Genomic DNA, 22,699 nt, shown 5'->3' on the forward strand with positions numbered 1-22,699 from the left:
TGATTTTAGTTCCATCGCGTAAACACCAGAGGCGTAGCATTCGTCTATAGTTCTTTCTCCGTTTATTCATAAACTTAGAAAGGGACAGAAGCAGCTTCTTTGGAGTGAAGTTAGGTACAATATAATGTAAACAAACGTAAACTCACTCACTTTCTAAGTAAAGTAATACGGCTCTCACTTGGGCAGCCCATGGTAACGGTACAGTATTATCCCAGTTGGAAACAGAAGTAAAATAACCACAATACAAAATTGAAATTTTGTAAACACCCCCGACATACATACTGGACCGAAGTGATAAGAACACTCCTGACTAGTTTAGCTTTCAAACGAAAAATACTAAATCTAAATTGGTTCATCCGTTCGGTAGCTACGATGCCACACACAGACACGTCAAACTTTATAACACCCGTTTTTGCGTCGGGGGTTTATAAAAGAGACAAAACATTACGACGACAAGTTCGCTAATCGCACTCCACCACGGTGGTCCATAAGTGTACTATGAAGATTACTCGATTCTTCGCGTCTTCCCTGTGACGAATCCTGTAGTTATTTTCTTGGAGATGTTTCAATTCCTACTAATATAATAAATACGATAGTAACCTCTTTAGACTCAAACCACTGGATTCATTTAGACGACTTTTATGGGGGCTTAGTTTGTCTCGGAAAAGATAATAGTTGTATCCCAATAGGTAATCGTCTATCGAGAGGCTAAAAGGGGGCATATGTTTACAGTGGAAGAGATTTAGAAATATTAAGTCGCGGATAAAACTACTAGAAATTCCTTAGGTAAATTTTTAAATACATATATTTCACATATGTAGCTGAACATTTACAGATCAAAGTAACGTCACATGAAGTACATTTGATTTAAATGAAATTTACCGTATAAAGTGGCACTGGTTGTATATACGAAAGAAATTAGTTATGACACAATCTCGTCATCAAAGTAGACAAACGTAAAAAGGTTTCCGTTATTCATAATTGAATAATAGAAAACTAGAGCATTATACGCACGCGCGCCGCACGCTCCATTATCTCATCTCTTATTTACTGTTGTATTTCTCTTATTCTGCTATATTTAAGGTTCATTTTTAAGACTGGCATGTTTTAATATTAGCTACCTTGTGTATACTTAAATAAAGTCTAACTTATCTGATTTGAGTATCGGAATAATTGGAATGCATCTAAGAGTTGCACGTAGGAATTAGAGCGAGATATGAGTTTGATAGACAATTTGATGAAAAGAAGATCTGTCCTGATTTAATTTATCATAATTCATGATTGAAAAGTTCTATAAATGTTGAATGTTAAGCTATTCTTACAAATTTCTGCACTTAATACTTATATCCCAGTAGTCCATTATGATATACCTATTTTATATTTCAGCACATCATATCATAAGAAGTTGTTTCAATAAAAATATCAGAATCAGATATTTATTTAAAATACATACGTGTTTTTGATAAAACAATCACAAAAGAAATCTGTTTTTGAAACTATTCCCTTGTCATCTAGATTAGGGTAGACCGGGGACAACTGAAACAATTTATATTTAATCGCCTGTAGCATTTTAATTTGAATAGTTAGGAAGATATGAAAGTTATTTTTTGGAAGGAAATTTATTAGGCTTTTAAACAAAATTAGTTTTAAAGGTATGTTTCCCATGGTTATTTTGTATTATGAAATTAAAGAGGAAGCGGGAGAGTGGTTCAATTGACCCCACATGGTTGTCAATTGAAACACTATGCGAGGTCATTTGAAACACCTTAATTAATTTGGGGAAAAATAAAGAAATGTTTTTATTCATATATTTAATAATGACTGCCGTGTTATAAGAACAGACCACCAAAAGATTACTTTCGTAGTACAAACTATACAAAAAATATCAGAGCCTGAAGATTCTTTCAAGATCTTGACAAAAGAAACGTATGTAAAAAAAGAAATACATGACTTTTAACCTTCTTTGTTTCAGTAACTTCTTACATATAAATTTATCATTTTGGTTAAAATGAAACAATAAGATATAATTCTATGGAAGAGTCGTAAAAAAATATTAACGTTTTTCATACAAAAATGGGTGTTTCAATTATAACCTTGTTTCAATCATAACCAGTCAGTAGCACAGCGGTGTGCACTGTATGTAGACATTTTTGAAGATCTGTCGGTCGCATGCTTCTGTTTTCAGACCGGAGTTATACGTACATGTTGCTGCTTTCATTCGTGGAATTTACACGCTGTTATACTTACAAAAAACAGATCCCCATTTTATTGATAATCGGTTACTTGTGGGGACGATTAAAACACAGGGACGTTTGAAACGTTTCAATCGTCCACAAGTACGTTGTTTCTATCGTCCCTACAACACATGTTTGATTTCAAAGTCAATTATTTACCAATTAATGACACTTCATCACTGTTTCATGGCACTTAAAATATTATAGAATCCACACTCATATCACTCAGTGAATTAAAATTTTCATACTACACGGCTACACAAAATTAGACAAAAATATACGAGAACGCCAATACTTACTTTTTCGGTCGAAAATTTTCATCGGCTCCCTGACACTGCCACGTCACTCACGTGCCCGATCCTTATTGGTTCAAACTTGCAAAATGATCGACCGCGTGTCGTGAGTATTGCGTATTCCACGTAAGTATTGTAGTTTTCGAGAAATTTGACTTGTTTCAACCGTAACGTGTTTCTATTGTCCCCGGTCTACCCTACTTTAGAATATAATGTAATGGTGAGAGTACGAAAATGATAAATAGTTTTCCAGTTAATTTGTAATGCACAAAAAAACAAATTCTATTTCACTCTAAACATGATGCAGTAAGTGCATCTATAATAACGTAGCAATTAAGCCAGTTGTCAGTGCGCAGTCTGTCTAGATTCCATAGTGCATATAACGGCGCGATGGCTTCCGGTGCTGACGCTTCAAACGCGCCGCGCTGTTCCTAGTGATGTAACTCGTGTCATGAGATTTGTGGGAACATTCCTGGGACTATTAGAATATTATAATTTTGCAGGAATATTTTAATGGTGTGTCTGTGTATATGACACGAACCCTGTTATTGTTTAATTAATTTGTAATGCATAAAAAACAAATTCTATTTCACTGCAAAGCGTAGTGATGTAGCTCGTGTCACGAGATTTGTGGGAATATTCCTGTGCCTATGCCTGGAAATATTCGATATTATAATTTTGCATGACTAGTTTAATGGTGTGTCGGTGTATATGACAATGTGAAACATTTTTTTATTTTATTTATAAATTTGACCTGATATACGAGTAACTATAACAGTAGGCATTGATAGATATTCATTCATATAAAATATTTATGTATTTGTTCCAAAAAATGTCTACGTGAAGATATTAACAGTAATGAGCAATCCCAATAATGAACAAAATTCATTTCTACGAAGACTGCAGAGTACCTACTATGAAATCTAACTATCATGATTTCTTAAAAATGGCAAATAGTTAGATAACAATTTTGACAAGGCTCTCGTGAATGTTATGTTTCAGTCCAGTAGTCCACTTTTTTTCATTAAAATAAACTATTTTAATTTTTAACAGACTCTGTTCTCATTAATAAAATAATAACAAACATAATCCAGTAAACATTTCACTTTCATTTATTCAATTAAAATTATTTAACTTTCTCAATATTCCTGCGCGTAAGACACATCACTACGCAAACGATGCGAAAACTATCCATATCAATTCTAAAACGAACTAAGTCTGCAACCAACTGGATTCAATCTCAACAGTGTAACTTCCTTCATAAAGTCTAAACTAAATGAACAAAAGGTTCTAAAAATTGCTCTTTTTCTTGTCGTGGAAGTAAATAGCGTGAACATAAGATTTTGATGGACAGATGCAGCGAGCAATTTGATGAGAGTCATGGGAACGTATACCACCGTCGGGCTCCGGCTCCGGGCAATCCTTGTCATTCGTTCAGGATTATTTCATGTTTTTTGCTGCAGTTCCATTTTTAATGCCACAAGCACAGTATAATAAAGAGTACTATCGTGCAGTATGGCCACTTCCTCTCCCCGCTGAAAGCGCCGCCCACCCTTTCTCGGTTACCTCACAGTTACCGCCTGTCAAAAACGCGAACAGTCCACCTGTCATATCTCACTCATACAAGCATGGTACGCGTTCACCTACACGAGCTTAGAATGTGTGCTAGGAACGCGCCCCTTTCATTATTTGATCGCCAATGTCCGAGATGTGCCACAAGTGTTTAATGGAAATAAGTAGTGGACTATAAACACAATAAAGAATCGAGAAGTGCTAAGGAGTGGCAGAAATGTACAATAATTGTATTAACATTAAAATTAACGCGTACTTAACGCGTAACATGCCAACTCCATACTTAATGACTCTTCTACAATTATGATAAATGATGATGAATTATTGGCGCCAGATTATGTCCTATGATTAAGACAGAAAAATACGTTTGATCTATATCGCGGCAATATACTATCGCAAATGTGGCCAATCCAGACAGGCAATTATGGTCACGCGATAAATGATAAAACATCTGGCCGTCCCTATCGCACTTACTAATAGTGCGATAGGGACGGCCTGATATTTTATCGTCTATCGCGCGACCATGCTATCCGTGCTGTGCTAGTCCTGCTAAAGCTAAGATCATACACAGGCAGGCACTATTAATAAGTGCGATAGGGACGGCCCGATGTTTTATCATTTATCGCGTGACCATGATTACCCTGCTGGTATCAGCCCATCATAAATTTATGTGTATCAATATAATATGTGACTTACTAAATCAAAACAAGTAACCATCATTTACTTTTTAGTCCACTGAATAAAATGAAGACATACCAGCTAACCATCTTTATTTATAACTGCGTACAGCAAGTGCACATAAAGGAGACGTGAATAAATCCATGAGAATGTGGCATTATGTGAACAATCTACCAACCGCGGTAAGGGCTGCTTTCTCCGATTAGAATTTATAATTGTGCTCTCCGGGTGGCACGCGAGCGTGGAGGCAGGTTTTTGACAACACTATTTGAGTTTTAACAACAGAAGAGTAATGGTTTCGGTTGTGATGAGTGATTTTTTTAAAGTACAAGAATTACAAGATGTCAGTACCAGATCCGGTATGAAGGGACGCAGTAAAGCTCCTCGTTTTAGATTGTTTGTTTAAAGAAGTATACCATTATTAGCTGAATTCTAATATAATATTTCTAACATATTACATATTCGATCCATATCTTACCTCGAGCTGATATGTGATGTATCTCAAAGTTTAAATCGATTGGTATATATTTTTTGTAAAATAGATGTAAGTACTTACAGTCTGGTTCTGTCTGCAATTTAGTCGTGATTTTTTCAATACAAAATACAAATAAAAATATGTAATTATTAAAATATTAATATTTACTTATCCAATATTTTATTCATTTATGATTAAGAATGATTATGATTATTCAAGTAGGTCACAAGGGCTTTTTCACATGTCAATTGATACATTAAACGAAAAAAAAACATTAGGATTCAAAATAAAACTACCAATAGGTACCGAGGTATAATAAAAAATAATATTTAGTAACCACAAAGTTCCTTAGAAAGTCATTAATCGCATCTCCGTTATACGAGTAGCACTGAATGATAAATCTCCACCACAAACTAAATATAAAATTCCCAAAAAACACAAGCAAAACAAAAACACGGGAGAAATTTGAGCCGTTTGTTTATTTGTACGTTCGATAACAAGAGAGTAATCGGCGCGCGAGTTGCGTCACTCAGGGTTGTCACACATAGGCTTGTTAATTTACTCAACGTGTTATTTCTTTTTAGGGTTCCGTAGTCAACTAGGAACCCTTATAGTTTCGCCATGTCTGTCTGTCCGTCCGTCCGTCCGTCCGTCCGTCCGTCCGTCCGTCCGTCCGTCCGTCCGCGGATAATCTCAGTAACCATTAGCACTACAAAGCTGAAATTTGGTACCAATATGTATATCAATCACGCCAACAAAGTACAAAAATAAAAAATGGAAAAAAATGTTTTATTAGGGTACCCCCCCTACATGTAAAATGGGGGCTGATATATTTTTTCATTCCAATCCCAACGTGTGATATATCGTTGGATAGGTATTTAAAAATGAATAAGGGTTTACTAAGACCGTTTTTTGATAATATTAATATTTTCGGAAATAATCACTCCAAAAGGAAAAAAAGTGCGTCCCCCCCCCTCTAACTTTTGAACCATATGTTTAAAAAATATGAAAAAAATTACAAAAGTAGAACTTTATAAGTACTTTCTAGGAAAATTGTTTTGAACTTGATAGGTTCAGTAGTTTTTGAGAAAAATACGGAAAACTACGGAACCCTACACTGAGCGTGGCCCGACACGCTCTTGGCCGGTTTTTTACATATTGATTTCGTTATTATTATTATATCCAAATAATAATAGGGCCATGTTTTAAATATTTTGAATTGTGCTGTAAGTGTTAAAGTTACTCGTTTTCCTGTTTTATTACCATGGCCAAGCTATAAAATGATTTGAACGTCAAACTTACAGCGAAAAATATTATTTTACTAGGTACGTGCTATTTTCTTTTTTCAATCAAAATTGTGATAAATAATAAAATAAGGCGCTATTACCGTATAGTTTCCATTTATAATCGATCAAATCGACAACCGACCATGTGATACCCGTTTGTTGAAAACGTCCCACAAAATAATGTGGCAACCCTGGCGCGCGCCCACCGGCGCCCGCGCCGCCCGAACGTGCTCAAAAACGAAATGAGAGACTCCAGCGCACCGTTATTAGGGGGTTCCGTTACGACGACTTAGATTAGCCCGTATTTTTTTGTCTAGTCTATCTGGCCTTTGCCCAGGTAGCATAATTTCTAGGTTATGAAAAGATCTGTAAATGGTGTTTTTTTTTTCTCTTTGAGATTCTGCTACTTTGAATTCTATTGCGTCTTTAATTTATTTATTTTATTATAAATTTGCTGCCAACATATTGTGAACTTTTCTACGTTAAAGCTTAGGAAGTCAAATTAGTTCCAACTCCGAAAGGCCGCCGCTAACATACATTTGACAAGCCCAGCAAGATTAGGTAGTCACCTACATGTAGGCATTTGTGACAAGCAGCGCCACTTCTTCACGCACATTACGAATGCAAAACAAAAAACCTAAACAAATAATAATACCTACGCTACGTATGTTACTGATCATAAGCACCCACACCATTCACGAACAGAGATGACTATTACACGACATGTTTAGCCCCACACAGTTGGAACATAATACGCAAAATCCGTCTAAAGCCAGTTCTAACCACTCCACTAATTAGAAACTTAGAAATCCAGCCCTTTTAGGCACGGAACCTTAAAAACTAGCCCCGGCGAGAGGTAATTGCGGTACTTTCTCTGCGCGAGAAATCGCCGGCATGCTCCTGCGCATGCAATCTCTCCACAACCAGAAGGGCATATGCGCCATAGACTTTAATGGATTTTGAAGCTTTTTAAATTTGGTCAGTGGTAGATTACGTCCGGGGTGCAGTAGGTAGGTACTTGGTAGTCATGTGGTATCCTATCGTAAATTCGAAAAAGTAAAAAAATACTTTATTGCACTATAAAACACAAGTGACAGAGAAATTCCATGGAGTTAGCTCAGAAGGTAATTAACAGGCGGACTTAACGCTAAACAGCAACAAATTAATAGAAGCCATTGCCTATAAGTAAGGATAAGTTAAGAGTAGCTCACTGAAAACCTGATCCTGAAGTTTAAAAAATCTCGTTCTGAAAAATTAAAGTAGTAGTCAACAGTCAACACCATTCTATCCTACTAAAATAAAACAAAATATGTACTAGGCAACAGCACTATTTTTTAGGTGTTTTAGGCATTTACCATTTTACCGTTTTTTTTAATTTATCCAGTGACAAAATTCTGCGCTTGAAATTTAAAAAAATCGCTTCCTATGCGGCATAAATTACCCTTCCAGTTTACAATATAATTATGTCATTGATTTATGATACAATCCTTTTTTTTTTTTTTTTTTAATTTATTTAGAACACAAACAGTCACATAAACAAATGAGTTGGTGTACTACAATGTAGGTACTAAGTAATTTGGATAAAAAAAGACCTGGAGGTTCATTACTGAATATAAAGATTGTTAACATACTAACAAAATTAGGTATGTAAGCTAATAGGTAAGCAAAAGAAATCATGAACAGTAGCTAATACTTAAGAAGTTTTACAGTCATTAGACTAAATACATTTTCTTTACTACGATCGGATACAATTATAATTAATTTAGTTAGAGGAGGTAAATATTAGTTACTCATAATTAAACCGAACAAAAATGTACACTTAGGTTTTTTATTTGTAATACTAGTGTTAAGTCTAAATCTAAAACACTTTTCGCTTGAGTAAAACTTTCAAACTACACAAAGAAGTGTTAAAAGGATCAATGTCAAATAGATACTTATTATAATAACTAGGGACTCGTCTGAAAAAAGTGTGCTTTGAGTAATTTTTACGAGCAAAACTAATATGAAATAGAGATCTAGGACGTAGGGGTGTCGCGGACAACTGAAGGTAATTAAGTCTAAAAGGTTCGGACACTTTATCACGCCTTTAAGAATTTTAAATAAAAACATTGCATCTAAATAATGCCTACGACTACTAAGGGAAGGGACACAAAAATGCTTTGCAGCAGACGAAGTTCGTTCGAAATAATTACCAGTTCTGTAACACAGAGACTTGAGAAAAATATTTTGGATCCTTTCCAGTCGATCAATATGGACCTGGTACTGCGGCGTCCAGACAACGCAACCAAACTCCAAAATGCTCCTAACAAACGAAAAAAATAATAGTTTATAAGTGTTGGGCCGCCTGAAGGGCTGGCCAATCCTAAGAATCATACCTAATCTTTTATACGCTCGATTACAGATATTATCAATATGTAAATTGTAATTTAATTGTGAATCCAGAGTAACACCCAAATCTCTGACTGAGGATACCCGAGTTATATTATTCCCTGAAAACGTATAATTAAAAATGAGAGGATCGTGTTTACGATTAAAGCTTATTACGTAACATTTTTCAGTATTTAAAAAAAGATGATTTTCAGAACAATAACGGGAAAAGTTATCGAGATCGTGCTGTAATGCATGGCAATCTGCCTCCGAGGATACAGTTTTGTATATTTTAGTATCGTCAGCGTAGACGAGATGTTCAGAGTTCCGGAAACAGGTTGCCATGTCATTAACATATAAGATAAAAAATAGTGGACCTAGATGAGACCCCTGAGGCACTCCGGAAGATATAGGAAGGAAGCATGAGGTAAAACCCTTTAAAGCAACTGCTTGGCTACGATTGCATAGATAGGACTTTATCCATCTGAGGAGGTCGCCGTGTATACCGAGCTCAAAGAGTTTTCTAAGCAAATGATTGTGATTTATTTTGTCAAAACATTTAGAAAAATCGGTATACACGACGTCCACCTGATCTCCAGAAGATATTTTGTTAATGATAAAATCGGTAAATGTCAGGAGATTAGTATCTACGCTCCGACCCTGACAAAAACCGTGTTGACTTAGCGCAATGTGTTGAGAGAAAGTGGAAGTAATTTTGTTGTATATGATCTTTTCAAAGATTTTAGCAAATATGTTCAGTTTACTAATGGGCCTATAATTAGTTACTAGGTGCGCATCGCCACTTTTGTAAATAGGCGTTATCAAGGCCTTTTTCCAACTAGAAGGAAAGTGACCATGGGCTAAAGACTTAATAAAAATTTGGGTTAAAGGTACTGCCAATTCACGAGCGCACATTTTAATAAACAGGGGGTGAATTAAGTCCGCACCGCTACCCTTCCTAATATCTACTCTCTCCAGAAACTTGAAGACGCACTCCTCCGAAATATCGACAGTACTAATATCAATAGGGGACTCATTAGCCACATGTAAATAATCACCACATGTAAATAACCACATGTAAATAATCCTACTGTAATAGAATACATATTAATGCAGACAAGTTTTTGCCACATCAATCACGAGCCAATAGTTATCGCGATAATAATCGTATAGGTTGCGCGGGCGCAAGCGCGGCGTAAACAAACAAACGAACCAACAATAATAAACAATACGCAGGTTGTCGACCGACACTGGCTGGGAAGCCTTCGTCTGAGGTGACCACGCTGACGGGACTTGCTGAGACTTGGTGTTTTTGTGCTAGATAATAAATTTGGGCTTATTCTCATAATTGCATAATAGTTGCCAAAGCGGAACTAAGGTGAAAACCTTCTTGTGGTGACATTCTTAACATTTGGCGACGACACCAGTTTTTACAGAAGCGACTGCTTTCATAATCATAATCATAATCATAATCATAATATTTATTTCTAAGAATATGGTAGGTACAATTGAGATGTTAACAGGTTGAATTGTAAGGTTCAGCATATTCTGCCAACACTGGCGTAGAAATATATAAAATAGCATTCAAGTTTAAAACTAAAATTTAAATACAGTCGTACATATTATAAAATTACAACACGTACAAATAAAATCATATCAAATATCATACAGTATTAAGTCAACATTAAATAACTCGCAATTAAAGAATAATAATTATATAATAATATACAGAATTAGTTTATGTCAAAATAAGAAGAGTCAGAATTCATTATAGTTTAAATATTCCTGTACACTATAAAAACATTTCTCTAGGAGCCAGGCCGTAATTTTTCTTTTAAATTGTGCTACTGGCATTTCTTTAAAGTGAGTCGGTAACTTATTATATACAGCTATGCACATGCAAAACACATTTCTTTTACAAATATTCAAATGAACCAAAGGAGAAAACAGTTTGTATTTAAATCTTGTAGGTCTCTGTGATATCTCTGATTGCAATTTAAACAGTAATGGATTGTTTCTTACAAACAGGCATATTTCCTTAATGTACATACAAGCCAATGGTAGTATCTTCAGCAGAGGGAAAAGTGGCTTACAACTATCGCGATACGGTACACCACAAATGGCTCTGATACATTTTTTCTGTGCCTTGAAAGTATCAAAAACGTCGACTGAATTGCCCCATATTATAAGCCCGTAGCTGAGAACGGAGTGCACATATCCATAATAAGCCGTTATGGCTGCTTTTTGGGATACAGTTTGCCTTAGCCGTCTTAGTGCGAAGATAAATCTATCAATCTTATCACATACGTGACTAATGTGTGACTTCCAATTTTCTGACCTTTTAATCCAAAAGAAGAGGATAACTATGCCCTATTAGGGTTACTTCGGTTTCTTTACGAAACGTCTATACACCAGTAACCTGTTTTGATTTTTCTTCTCGTAATACATTAATGAAATCTTTTTTATAAACAGTATTAACAAATAAGTTCTGGTGTTGTTTACATCTCCGGTGACACGGCTAGGCCAGTGTAACCTGGCCAAAACGTTGGAAAAAAGGTTAAATAATCGCGTTCGACCTGTGTGTGACTTTAAATATGTGTACAAAGCGCGAGAACTTAAAGTGGCATATTAAGAACTCATAAATGCTGAGAACGTTTGACCTTCAGAAAAAAGCTATTGAATTATAAGCAGAAACTACTAATGTTTCCGCATACTAAAGTGTCATAAGACAGACATGTGAAGTTGCGCCCAAATTGCCCGAATGCGCCACGAATACGTAAATATGACCTTGATTGATTAAGCGGATACTATGTCTAGACATAACATTGTTAGTACGAACTACGAACATAGTTTGTTGATGTTTAGGTAACTACTTATGTGCAAATGTTTAAAACTTAGGGAAAATTCGTTCGTATTCGGAATCCAGGAACAAAATATCTATGCTCATCACACAAGTAAATGCTCATACCGGGATTCGAATCGAAGACCTCGAAGAATCGAAAGCTTAGCAGGTAGAGTCACCTACCATACCATGTACGTCAGACCGGTCATCAAATTACTCAGTCAGTCTGATGTCAGGGTTGTTTCGGATTAGCCTGAGTGTCTACGTCTCCTAGCGCCGTAGATAGTCCTAGTTAGATCGCTTGAAAAACCTGGTCGCCCTACAGACCCGTTTTTGCGCACGCCACGACGCCCGCGCCCGCGCAGCAGCCGCACAAAGGGTCCGCCGCAAAAACGCGTTCACACGTTACTCGCGCATTGTCTGCGCAACCGGCCTAGGCCAAGTGACAATCGTTGGTGCTCCGTGGCGAAAAATACGCCACTGACTCTGTCGCACCAATACCGAAGAGCTATAGGAAGAGACAACTATTTACGATACGATACTGAGCGTCAACGATTGTACTCTTGGGTCTTGGCTAGATGGCCAGGAACGCGGGTTGGTTAACGACACCATTATCACGTTATCAGCTATTCTATATGTCTCTCAAGTTATGGGAACTCATAATATTTATTTTAGGAAATTTAATATGATTATGTGTTCATCTGCCTTGCACAATCATACCGTATAATTGAAAGTTTTTTATTTTTTAACTAAGTAGATCAGATGCTAAAATATCATTGAATTGATGTAACATACATACATACATATAATCACGCCTGTATCATATAAAGGGGTAGGCAGAGCACATGAACTACTCAAGTTTCAGAGCCACAATGAATGCCAAAAAAGAATGAGTGCCACAGTGAATTGATATAAATAGTGCGATAATACCGTTCCGATGTTCCGTTGGTATCAGTTGATTGTTGGTGTTATTTTTATTACTTCTTCTAATTAAACCTAATTAACGCTGTACCTAAATGGCACAAAGATGCGAACGGGAAAATGTTTTATGGCAATCACTCTTTTGTTACAATACTATTATTCATTGAATACCATACGTCATTTAATTTGAGGTATCATTTGCGGCTTCACGTCATGTGCCATTAGCATTACACATTCAAATATCCAGTTATAAAAGTATGTGTTTTTTAGCGCACTGTATTTTCATTCTAAAATTCAGGAGAAAAAATATGAAATATATGAAAGAAGGCCCGCTCAACGGAAGTTTGTCGAGGAGAGATTTTTTTGAAGTTAAATATTTGGTAACTATACGTTCCTAATTGTACGACCGTCTTGGTACCTGGTTCCTTGATATTTCAATTAATAATCACGGTTCACCACATGGAAATACACCTTACATCATAACAAACATGTAGCAACTTTAAGGATGATGGTAAACATGAAACTAATGAACACAGTAGACTCCTAACGATAACGGTTCTATCGATATCGCCAGAAGCGTGTTCGCAAACTGTTCTGTACCCGACTGTGTTCCCATCTTTTCTTCAGATTGATCTGTGTATTTCTATTATCTATACGTGACTTGAGATCAGACTGAACTAGTTCTCCTGTACAGATCGTGTCATTCACAAATTCGCGCACCTTGCTCGTAATGTCATGTTATTAAAGAGTAGATTTGATAAATCTGCGCGTCATCGTGTATGACACGAACTACAGCTTCCTACTCGATAAGATTAATTTGTGAATGTGAAAAGTCCAGCACTCACGCTGAAGCACCTTGTTTGAGCAAATGACTACACATTACCGTGTTGTTAGTTGTTATGTAATATATTATTTAATTTGCTGAGTCGTCCTGAGGTTGTTAAACTCGAGTGCGAGTTAGGTAATATGATGAACACGTAAATGTGTAATTGTGTAGTCTGCCATAAAAACACGTCTTAATAGCTTAGGACGTTAACGACGTAGAATGGCTAGGTAGTCTAGGTACGTCACTTTGCATCATGCAATATTTTTAAGAAACATATGAAGTATATTCCTGTAATAAAGCTATGGAGACGAACAATATCGCGTATAATGAAGTTACAACACGGCCCGACATTTCGAACCGCTTACAGCGTTCGTAGTCAACAGCATAACATGGGCACAAAAATGATAGGTCTAATGCGACATCTAATGCGAATACCTAATGCAATAAGGTACAGCGGGGCAAATGTAACTGGTCCATTTTTGCCATGTTTTACAATGTTTGCATTATTAAATAGAGTGTCCACCGGTTATAATATGGTAGGTGTGTTCAGTGGATACATGTAGAACTCAACATCATAGTATAATAATGGAAAAAATGGTTTAGTCCCCCAGTCGAGATTTGCCCCGCTGTACCTTAGGTCTAATTGATAAAGGCAATTTTTGCTGCTGCGATTGAAAGGAAACCATACTTAATTATGACTAAAAGTAAGCACACTGTACCCATAAAATGATTCCTTTCCTTATCACCGACGATGAAAAGTCAAGTACATATATTACGTACTTTACACAGCTCTCATAACCTACCACCTACACCTTGTTCAATAATCACAATGTTCAAATATTCATATCAATACGACACCACATACTAACTTCTATACTTAAATAGGTAGCACTAGGTAGTTATTTGAACCGTAACATTATCTATGTTACATAAACCATTGTTTCTCATAATTAAAACACATGGTTAGTATTCGGGTTGGACACTTCAATCCAAATATTGCAGTAGAAAGCCATAACATGCAACAACCTACATGCTTCAATATGGCAAGTGTTATGAAATACCGATTTTTCGGCTTCGCGTGGGAATCTCTAATAAAATGATTTCTAATATGTGATTGTTATCAGAATTCGTGTTCTGGGTCTTTGGTGCGTTATTTACGTTTTACAGTTTCGTTGTGTATTATTTTGTAACTAGCCGGTTAAAACTGGGCTGATAAACATTCGGACAATTTTTTTTAAATTTCAGCTTTTTCTAGAGGCGGAAACGGCTTCACAGCATTTATAATTCATATGATTTGATGTTGTGCTGTTTAGTTAGAAATTACTATGCTTGAAAAAATGAGAGAATTAAATTATAGTTACAAGTGACACGAATCTTTTGACAGCGATGCTGTCAAATGTCAAGCGCACCGGTGCACGTCCAATACACAACCAAAATCATTGAAGCAGTATCACAACTCATCGTCATTCGCTTGCCCATGTCGTGAAAAAGTGCCTTTCCATGGCTGTGCATGGAAAAGGGAGGGGCAGGCCGCAAACGTGGACGACGAATGTTCAGAGATACATGATAGAGCTCGGCCTAGCCCACGACGACGCTTATCGGCGAAGCAAGTGGCGCTTCAAGATTAGGAAAACAAACCCCGAGTAACGGGAAGTCACGAGGACAAGGTTAAAAGTACATAGTTAGATTACTTAGGTATAGTCAACCAATTGGAACCCTAGGCCACTCTACAACCGAGTCAAAATGACAAGCAGTAAGAGATTTCTTGCAATCTTATTTATAACGTCACTATATGACATTGTTCTACAGTGGCCTAGGGTTCCTATTGGTTGACTGTACTTTAAATTGTATCTGTAATTATTCTTTATAAAGTTACAATACTGGTTTAATACTTTTATCGTGCTCGATGTCGTACTATGGCTATTAAATTATATTTTTTATGGTCTCCGTGACCCGTGACCCGGGTCTCTCTGTTCCTAATAACTCTCATTTAAGTCATTGTTGTGGTCATCGCTTTGTATTGTGCATGAAAAACATTTCATTGTATCTAAATTCGCATAATAATCGTACATAATGTTATGTTATGGCCCATGGAAATTAAATGGAATTGTATTAGTGCCCATGTGGTATTGCATCTTATAGGGTAATATTTGTAGACCATTATGATGATAGCTTTGAATGATAGTAATTAATACTGTACTGCACAAACTGTATAAACAATAGTTATTTGTTATACAAGGGGGCAAAGTTGTATTTTAACGCCGAGTGTGGAATTGAAAAACGAGCAAGTGAAAGGATTCTATAGTTGAACCACGAGCGAAGCGAGTGGTTCGAAAATAGAATCCTGAACTTGCGAGTTTTTTAACACACGAGAAGTAAAATACATTTGCACCCGAGTGTAACACAAAACTTTTCCCCTCACTATAGCGAGGAAACTACAACGCAAAAAATGCGTTTATCACTGCTTCCAGTAGTTCCACATGTGGTAAATCATCTTTATTATTAGATTACCACCTACTTTTATCAATTTTAAAGCAGTTAATTTGACTTTATTCAAGGTCAAATTACTTTACCCACTAGTGGATAAAATGTGTTTTTACCCGCTGGTATTAAAGGACAAAACACGTGTTTCCGAGCTAGAGAGGGGAAAATGAATATGTACTTAAGTCGTCATTTAAAAATTAAAGGAACCGATAACGTCACGGCACATATTACAGGCAGAGTACAGATGTAGTGCGAAAAGATTTGCCTTTGTATTGTTACGGAAACGTACGAACGTGTCATGCTATTTCAGTCTCAGTACAAGATGTACTGACATTGACTGAACTAGCATGACAAATACGAACGTTTCCGGAATAAATAAACTTTTTAACAAAAAATAAAACCGCCTTCAAAAATAAGCGCGTTACAAAACACGGAGAAACTAAAAAGCCAAAAATAATAAACCTTTCAATTCAGATTTCTTATCGTATTGTAATAAGCTAAACATCCAAATTATAAACAAATCAATTATTTTTGTAGTCGGTACCAGACCTGTTCGTCGCCTTGCTATTGCCTGTTTGCCCCACCCAACCATACACAGGCTGGTACCGACTCCAAAAATAATTGATTTGTTTATAATTTGGATGTTTAGCTTATTACAATACGATAAGAAATCTGAATTGAAAGGTTTATTATTTTTGGCTTTTTAGTTTCTCCGTGTTTTGTAACGCGCTTATTTTTGAAGGCGGTTTTATTTTTTGTTAAAAAGTTTATTTATTTGTTGATTTTTAGTGGTTCCTAGTGATATTATATGTATCAGTCCGAATACATGTACAGTAGTGAAAGAATTATCCTTTAACTCCTAACCATTGAGGAGTTGACCTTCCATCATCAGCTCAGCCACATAAAATTATTACCATCAGACGTAAATACTGGTGTATCTTTGAAAAATAGACTAAAAACATTACATGTGCCTATAACATTTGAAGAGTTCCCTCGATTTCTCCAGGATCCCATCATCAGACCCTGACTTGGTGCCAATGGGACCATCTCGGGGTTATACCGGTTCGATCAAAAAAAAAATTTTGAAAATCGGTCCACGATTCTCGGAGATATCGAATAACATACATACAAAAAAAAAAAAAAAACATTCAGTCGAATTGAGAACCTCCTCCTTTTTTGAAGTCGGTTAAAAATAGGAAGGAAAGACTTTTCGAACTATATCTGTAACATTATCACAATTGCACACCGCGCGCCCGCGTCATAGTATAATAAAGAGTACTATCGTACAGTATGGCCACTCCCGCTCCCCGCTGAAAGTGCCGCCCACCCCCTCTCGGTTACCTCACAGTTACCGCCCGTCAAAAACGCGAACAGTCGACCTGTCATATTTCAGTACGTGCGACTTTCGTTCCGGAGGAAGCGGGTTCGAACCCCGGCTCGCACCAATGAGTTTTTCGGAATTTATGTGCGAAATGTCATTTGATATTTGCCAGTCGCTTTTCGGTGAAGGAAAACATCGTGAGGAAACCGGACTAATTCCAATAAGGTCTAGTTTACCCTTGGGGTTGGAAGGTCAGATGGCAGTCGCTTTCGTAAAAACTAGTGCCTACGCCAAATCTTGGGATTAGTTGTCAAAGCGGACCCCAGGCTCCCATGAGCCGTGGCAAATGCCGGGATAACGCATGGAGGATGATGACAAGCATAGTACGCGTTCCCCTACACGAGCTTAGACTGTGTGCTAGGAACGCGCCTCTTTCATATTATTTGATCGCCATGTGTCCGAGGTGTGCCCGAGAGCTGGCGCTGGACAAGTGGACACCCAAACCGTGCGACTTTAATGACACTATGCAATAGTGACTATAGCTTCTCCTTACTTGTACAGAAAATTTGGTATATGACGCTGAACAACTGTAAAAGAAAGACTCACCGTGCTGGCGGGATGTGCGGGCAGCAGCAGTAGCTGCGGCGGCCGCTTGCGCACGCCGCGCGCCCGGCGTCCTCGGTTTGGTACCACGGGCGCCACGGGCGCCGCGGGCGCTAAAGCTGGCGCCTGGCGCCCGAGCCAGTGCGACACTAGCTTCTCCTTGCTGTTCGCGCTGCCGAACTCGGGAGTTTCGGCCTGCTGGAAAATTGTATACATTTTAGACCGTTTTCACACTATCCGATCCGATATCGGATGTCGGAAGGATTTCAATGGCAAAAATCCAAAATGGCGCCTGTAATGTATGGGATATCGGTCCGACATCCGATATCGGATCGGATAATGTGAAAACGCACTTAGGTTCTATAGGATTACAGAATTTATTTGTTATTAAGTTTCCAAAATCTTGTCATGATTGCTGCACTTCATGACTAAGAAGAGAGAAAAGTGTGATGGCTTTTTTTTTATCCTATGCCTGGTTTTCAAAAAGTGGCACTGAGCCTTTTGTTGTTTAATGTGCTTTATGGAAAATAGGCGTGATTGTATGTGTATGCGTAACCTACCTGACTACCTACGAAATTACTGAAGAATCTTCCAGCCAAGGTCGAACTCATTGTGGTCAATAAGCCTGCTCGGGCCGAAAGAAACGTGCACAATTGTAAAAATTGAAGCTTAACTTACCTTTCTCTTCTTCAACGACTCTCCCTGTAGCTTGCTCTCCAGCTCCTTACACAGCTCATGCCCTCTCTCCCTCTCCTTCTCTCTATCTCCCTTCTCTTTCTTCTCATCTACATGTATGACGTAAGGCTTGAAGCCGGGGTCGAACTGGTTGTGATCATAGGCTTGTTTTGGTCGGAAACAGGGGCAGACCCGCTTGGAGAGATGGTAGATGCTGACGATGCAGACCAGACAGTGGACGGAGGCGATGATGAGCAGCGCGATGTTGGTGAGGACGGGCGTCCATGCTTCCATTTCATCCTGAGGACAAAATGAAAGTAAATGTCAAACTGTAAGTAAATTTGTTTAGTTGTGCACTAAACTATAGGCACAGTATAATAAAGAATACTATCGTACAGTATGGCCACTCCCGCTCCCCGCCGAAAGTGCCGCCCACGGCCCACCCCCTCTCGGTTACCTCACAGTTACCGCCTGTCAAAAACGCGAACAGTCGACCTGTCATATCTCACTCATACAAGCATAGTACGCGTTCACCTATACTAGCTTAGACTGTGTGCTAGGAACGCGCCTCTTTCATATATTTGATCGCCAGTGTCCGAGGTGTGCTATTCGAATTTGCGAACAATTCAAACAAAGCCATTCTATAGTGTCTTTATTGTTTATTATACGTTATCAAATACTAGCTAAATCCATGGGTTTTATAAACCATTCTTACCACATCATGATCCCAGAAAAACAATAAAGTGGACAAAATAGATATAAGTAATGTAGCTAATTGATTGGTTTGTTCAATACTGTTCGCAATTTTTAAAGGTTTTTGGTAGGTAAACAAAAAAGTACCTTTTTTTTTGTGTTGTTTTGCTTATGTCAGTTTAAGTAAGATATTCCTCACTTATATAATAATTATGTGTACCTATTAGGGTATGCAAACCGGTTAACCGGTAACCGAAAAACCGGTTAACCGAGACTTTTCGGCCTCGGTTAAAAACCGGTTTTCAAAGTCTCTAACCGGTTAATAACCGAAACTATATTTATTTCCCAAAATGACCAAATTAGGCATAAAAAAGGGTCAAAGTACGTAATTCTTCAATGTTTTGTAACAATAAAGATTACGCACAGATGACAACATTACGCACCTGCACTGAATTTCTTAAAGAAGTCATAGTATAATCATGATTTTATAATCTAATTAAACGTGAAGATTAAACAATAGTCCCGAGTCCACTCAAATAATACATTTTATACAGTAGAGTCCGGTTAGCATTACGACTCCGCATATACCTAACGTCCAACCGCTTACAATAACCGAATAACGGAAGCACAGGTATTTGTTTGGTTTTCATATGTGATATTATGAATGTACATCCGTTTATTACGACTCCGGTTTTAACGACCAACCGCTTTTTACGACGTAATTTTACGCAAAATCCATTCGTCAAGTCCGGTTACAACGACGAGCGACAGCGTTTTACTAGTAAATTGAGAAAACAAAGCTATTTCTGCCCCAAGCACGGTCCCCTGTCTTGCCTACAAATAGCAAAATGAGATTGTGGCGATGTGACTTTTTGGAGCATTGGTTTTAATAATTTTAACAATTGGTTCGCCTCGGGTCTAATCTTATGAGCTAAATAGAACCAGGGGCGGCTCACTCCGCGATTCTATCGCCGCGCTACATGTACGTGCAGGCGGCCACGAGTTCGCGGCCTAATCAGGGGTGGCGCGCGTTCTCACGAAACGCACGTTCGCACTTTCTAATGGTACTTTACGTCGCGAGTTTTTTTATGGTGCATATGCGTTGTCCGCATGTGGAATGGCTAATAATGCTTAGTTAAATAGATACATGAATAAAATAAATACCGTTATAGGACATTTTTAAACAGATCTACTATTGATTAAGTCCCCCGAAAAGATTCAATAAGGCTTGTCATGTTAGAACTTAAACAAAAATATCTGTGGGTCTAGTGAAAAAGGGTATAACTCAAATTGACTCGGTGAAAAAGATCACAAGTCCCACCTCGGACACCACACTAGACCCACAGATATATAAATACTATATATATATACCTAGAAAGTACCCAAAAATTGAATATAATAGTATAACATTTTATTTGAGTATTAATTAGTTTTAATCCATAGCCTCCATAGGCAACCCTATCGCCGGACGCCGCGCACGTGCGGCTCGTTTCTTTGTTAGAATTTTGTAGGCCTTCTGTACTTGTGCTATTATATATTCTGTGATAGAACCCACTTTTTATTTTTCGATTGCGTATAAACTAGTTTTACTTAATAAAAAAATCGATTGTCATATTAATTACGTAAATCGAGGTTCAAGGAATGGGACTATTTATTATTACAACATACGACAGTAATTTGCCGCTGATGAGCAAGCACGCATACTAAAAAATGACATCTTTAAACCGAAATGAAATTCGTTTTGTACGACGTCCAGTTAGTACGACGTAATATCAGCGGTCCCTTGGGCGTCGTTATACCCGGACTCTACTGCATATTTCAAATTATATTTTTAAAATAAAGGGAAAATGTAAATCTTGGTTTTCTTACGTTAATTCCTTGTACTACTAGTGTCTCTGGGAGCTGTAGACCTCCGCGACATGCTTAGAAAACGCACAACTGACAAATATTTAGTTCATAACGTGATTATCACAGTAAAGTCACGACAGTTTTAAGCGCCATATACGCTATGGGGACTCAAGTCCTTTATGGCAACTTCTGCATTTTACAAAATTTCCAAAAACTGGATAAAAATGATCTTCATCGTGCAAGTAATACCTGCTACGATATCATAAACAACAGAATTCTTGAAGGTAATGGTAATATTATTGCGTAGTACGGTAATTTACTAAAAATCCGCAAAACCGGTTAAAAACCGGTTAACCGGTTTTGAAGATATAGGTTCGGTTATTAACCGGTTTTTAAAGTTAACCGGTTTTTGCAAACCCTAGTACCTATCACAACTTGCGTCCTGGGGCCCGTTTCTCAAAAGGTACAAGCCTTGTATTACAAGTGCGCGAACTGTCAAATCGTATGGGTTGTCATGGAAACACACTTGTAATACAAGGCTTGTACCTTTCGAGAAACGGGCCACTGCTAGAGCGAAGATCACTACATTTCCGTTGGTACAATCATGTAATGATCTCAAATGGTGTAATCAGGTGCATGCTAACTTGTAACTACTGCCATCATGCAGGATGGAAGGCTCGTCTTCGTTTCTCGTGGACGCTAATTATTATTAGCAGTAAGCACTTGAAAATGTATGGACTTGCGTTTTCCAGGCTAATCAATGGTCACTATACTCGCCGCAATACTACTGGCGAGTTGGCGACTGAAGTCATATTGCTATTTTTTTATGCTAATGGAACCCCAGTAAGATAGAGAGGGATAGTAATATAAATACCTACATAAGAAAATATTTCTAGATATAAATGATATAACTATTACAAGTAGGTAATTAAATTACACGCAACAGAACTCGTTTATCCATCAGTTCGCATCAGCGGTTTCTAAGTCAATTTTGAATGAATTTAATTAATAGCAGTTTATTATTTCGGTAGTGATTTGTAGGAGCCACAAAGAACTATTAAACCGAGGACTATTAAAATAAAATAAAAATAACAGAACCAACTCAGATTTGTAGGCAGCGGCACTTTTGTTTTGTTTATTATGATTATCTGTGCTTGACCACATAATTGCTTTTTTATTATACATATATATTATTTCTTGTTCTTGGTCACATATTATATTATAACTAGGTACATTAACTAACTCATCACTGGCTTAGAATAACTATTCGCAATACTACAAAACGAGTGGTACAAAATCACTATTTAGACAACTAGGGAACAAATCAAATTATTTTATTGAATATTTTTCGATTTGTTCTTTTTTTCAAGTAGTCACACTACTATATATAAATTACAAATTTAAATAGATATCATACACGAAAGAAAAAACGACAAGGCCCACTGGTGGCCGAGCCGGGAACCACTATTGTGTCACTATTGTGTCATTGGGGTGTCACTATTTAGAAATGACAATTACGCCGCATCCTTATCGCGTCGCACCAAAATCATGGTATGCCTCAAATTATGCCTTGGCCACGAC

At 37.4% G+C, this 22,699-nt stretch overlaps 1 protein-coding gene across 1 annotated transcript in view; it reads right to left on the reverse strand.

Annotated features, from left to right (window-relative positions):
- The window catches only part of LOC125233228, a 92,951-nt gene that overhangs the window by 44,386 nt on the left and 25,866 nt on the right, over positions 1–22,699 (reverse strand). The window contains exons 3-4 of the mRNA XM_048139146.1: positions 18,581–18,877; positions 17,906–18,100 (exon numbers count right to left, since the gene is read on the reverse strand). Of these exons, the coding sequence (XP_047995103.1) occupies positions 17,906–18,100; positions 18,581–18,877 (492 nt within the window). The remainder of the gene's footprint in view (positions 1–17,905; positions 18,101–18,580; positions 18,878–22,699) is intronic.

The sequence above is a fragment of the Leguminivora glycinivorella genome, chromosome 14, assembly GCF_023078275.1.
Source record: "Leguminivora glycinivorella isolate SPB_JAAS2020 chromosome 14, LegGlyc_1.1, whole genome shotgun sequence".
Lineage (NCBI taxonomy): Eukaryota > Metazoa > Arthropoda > Insecta > Lepidoptera > Tortricidae > Leguminivora > Leguminivora glycinivorella.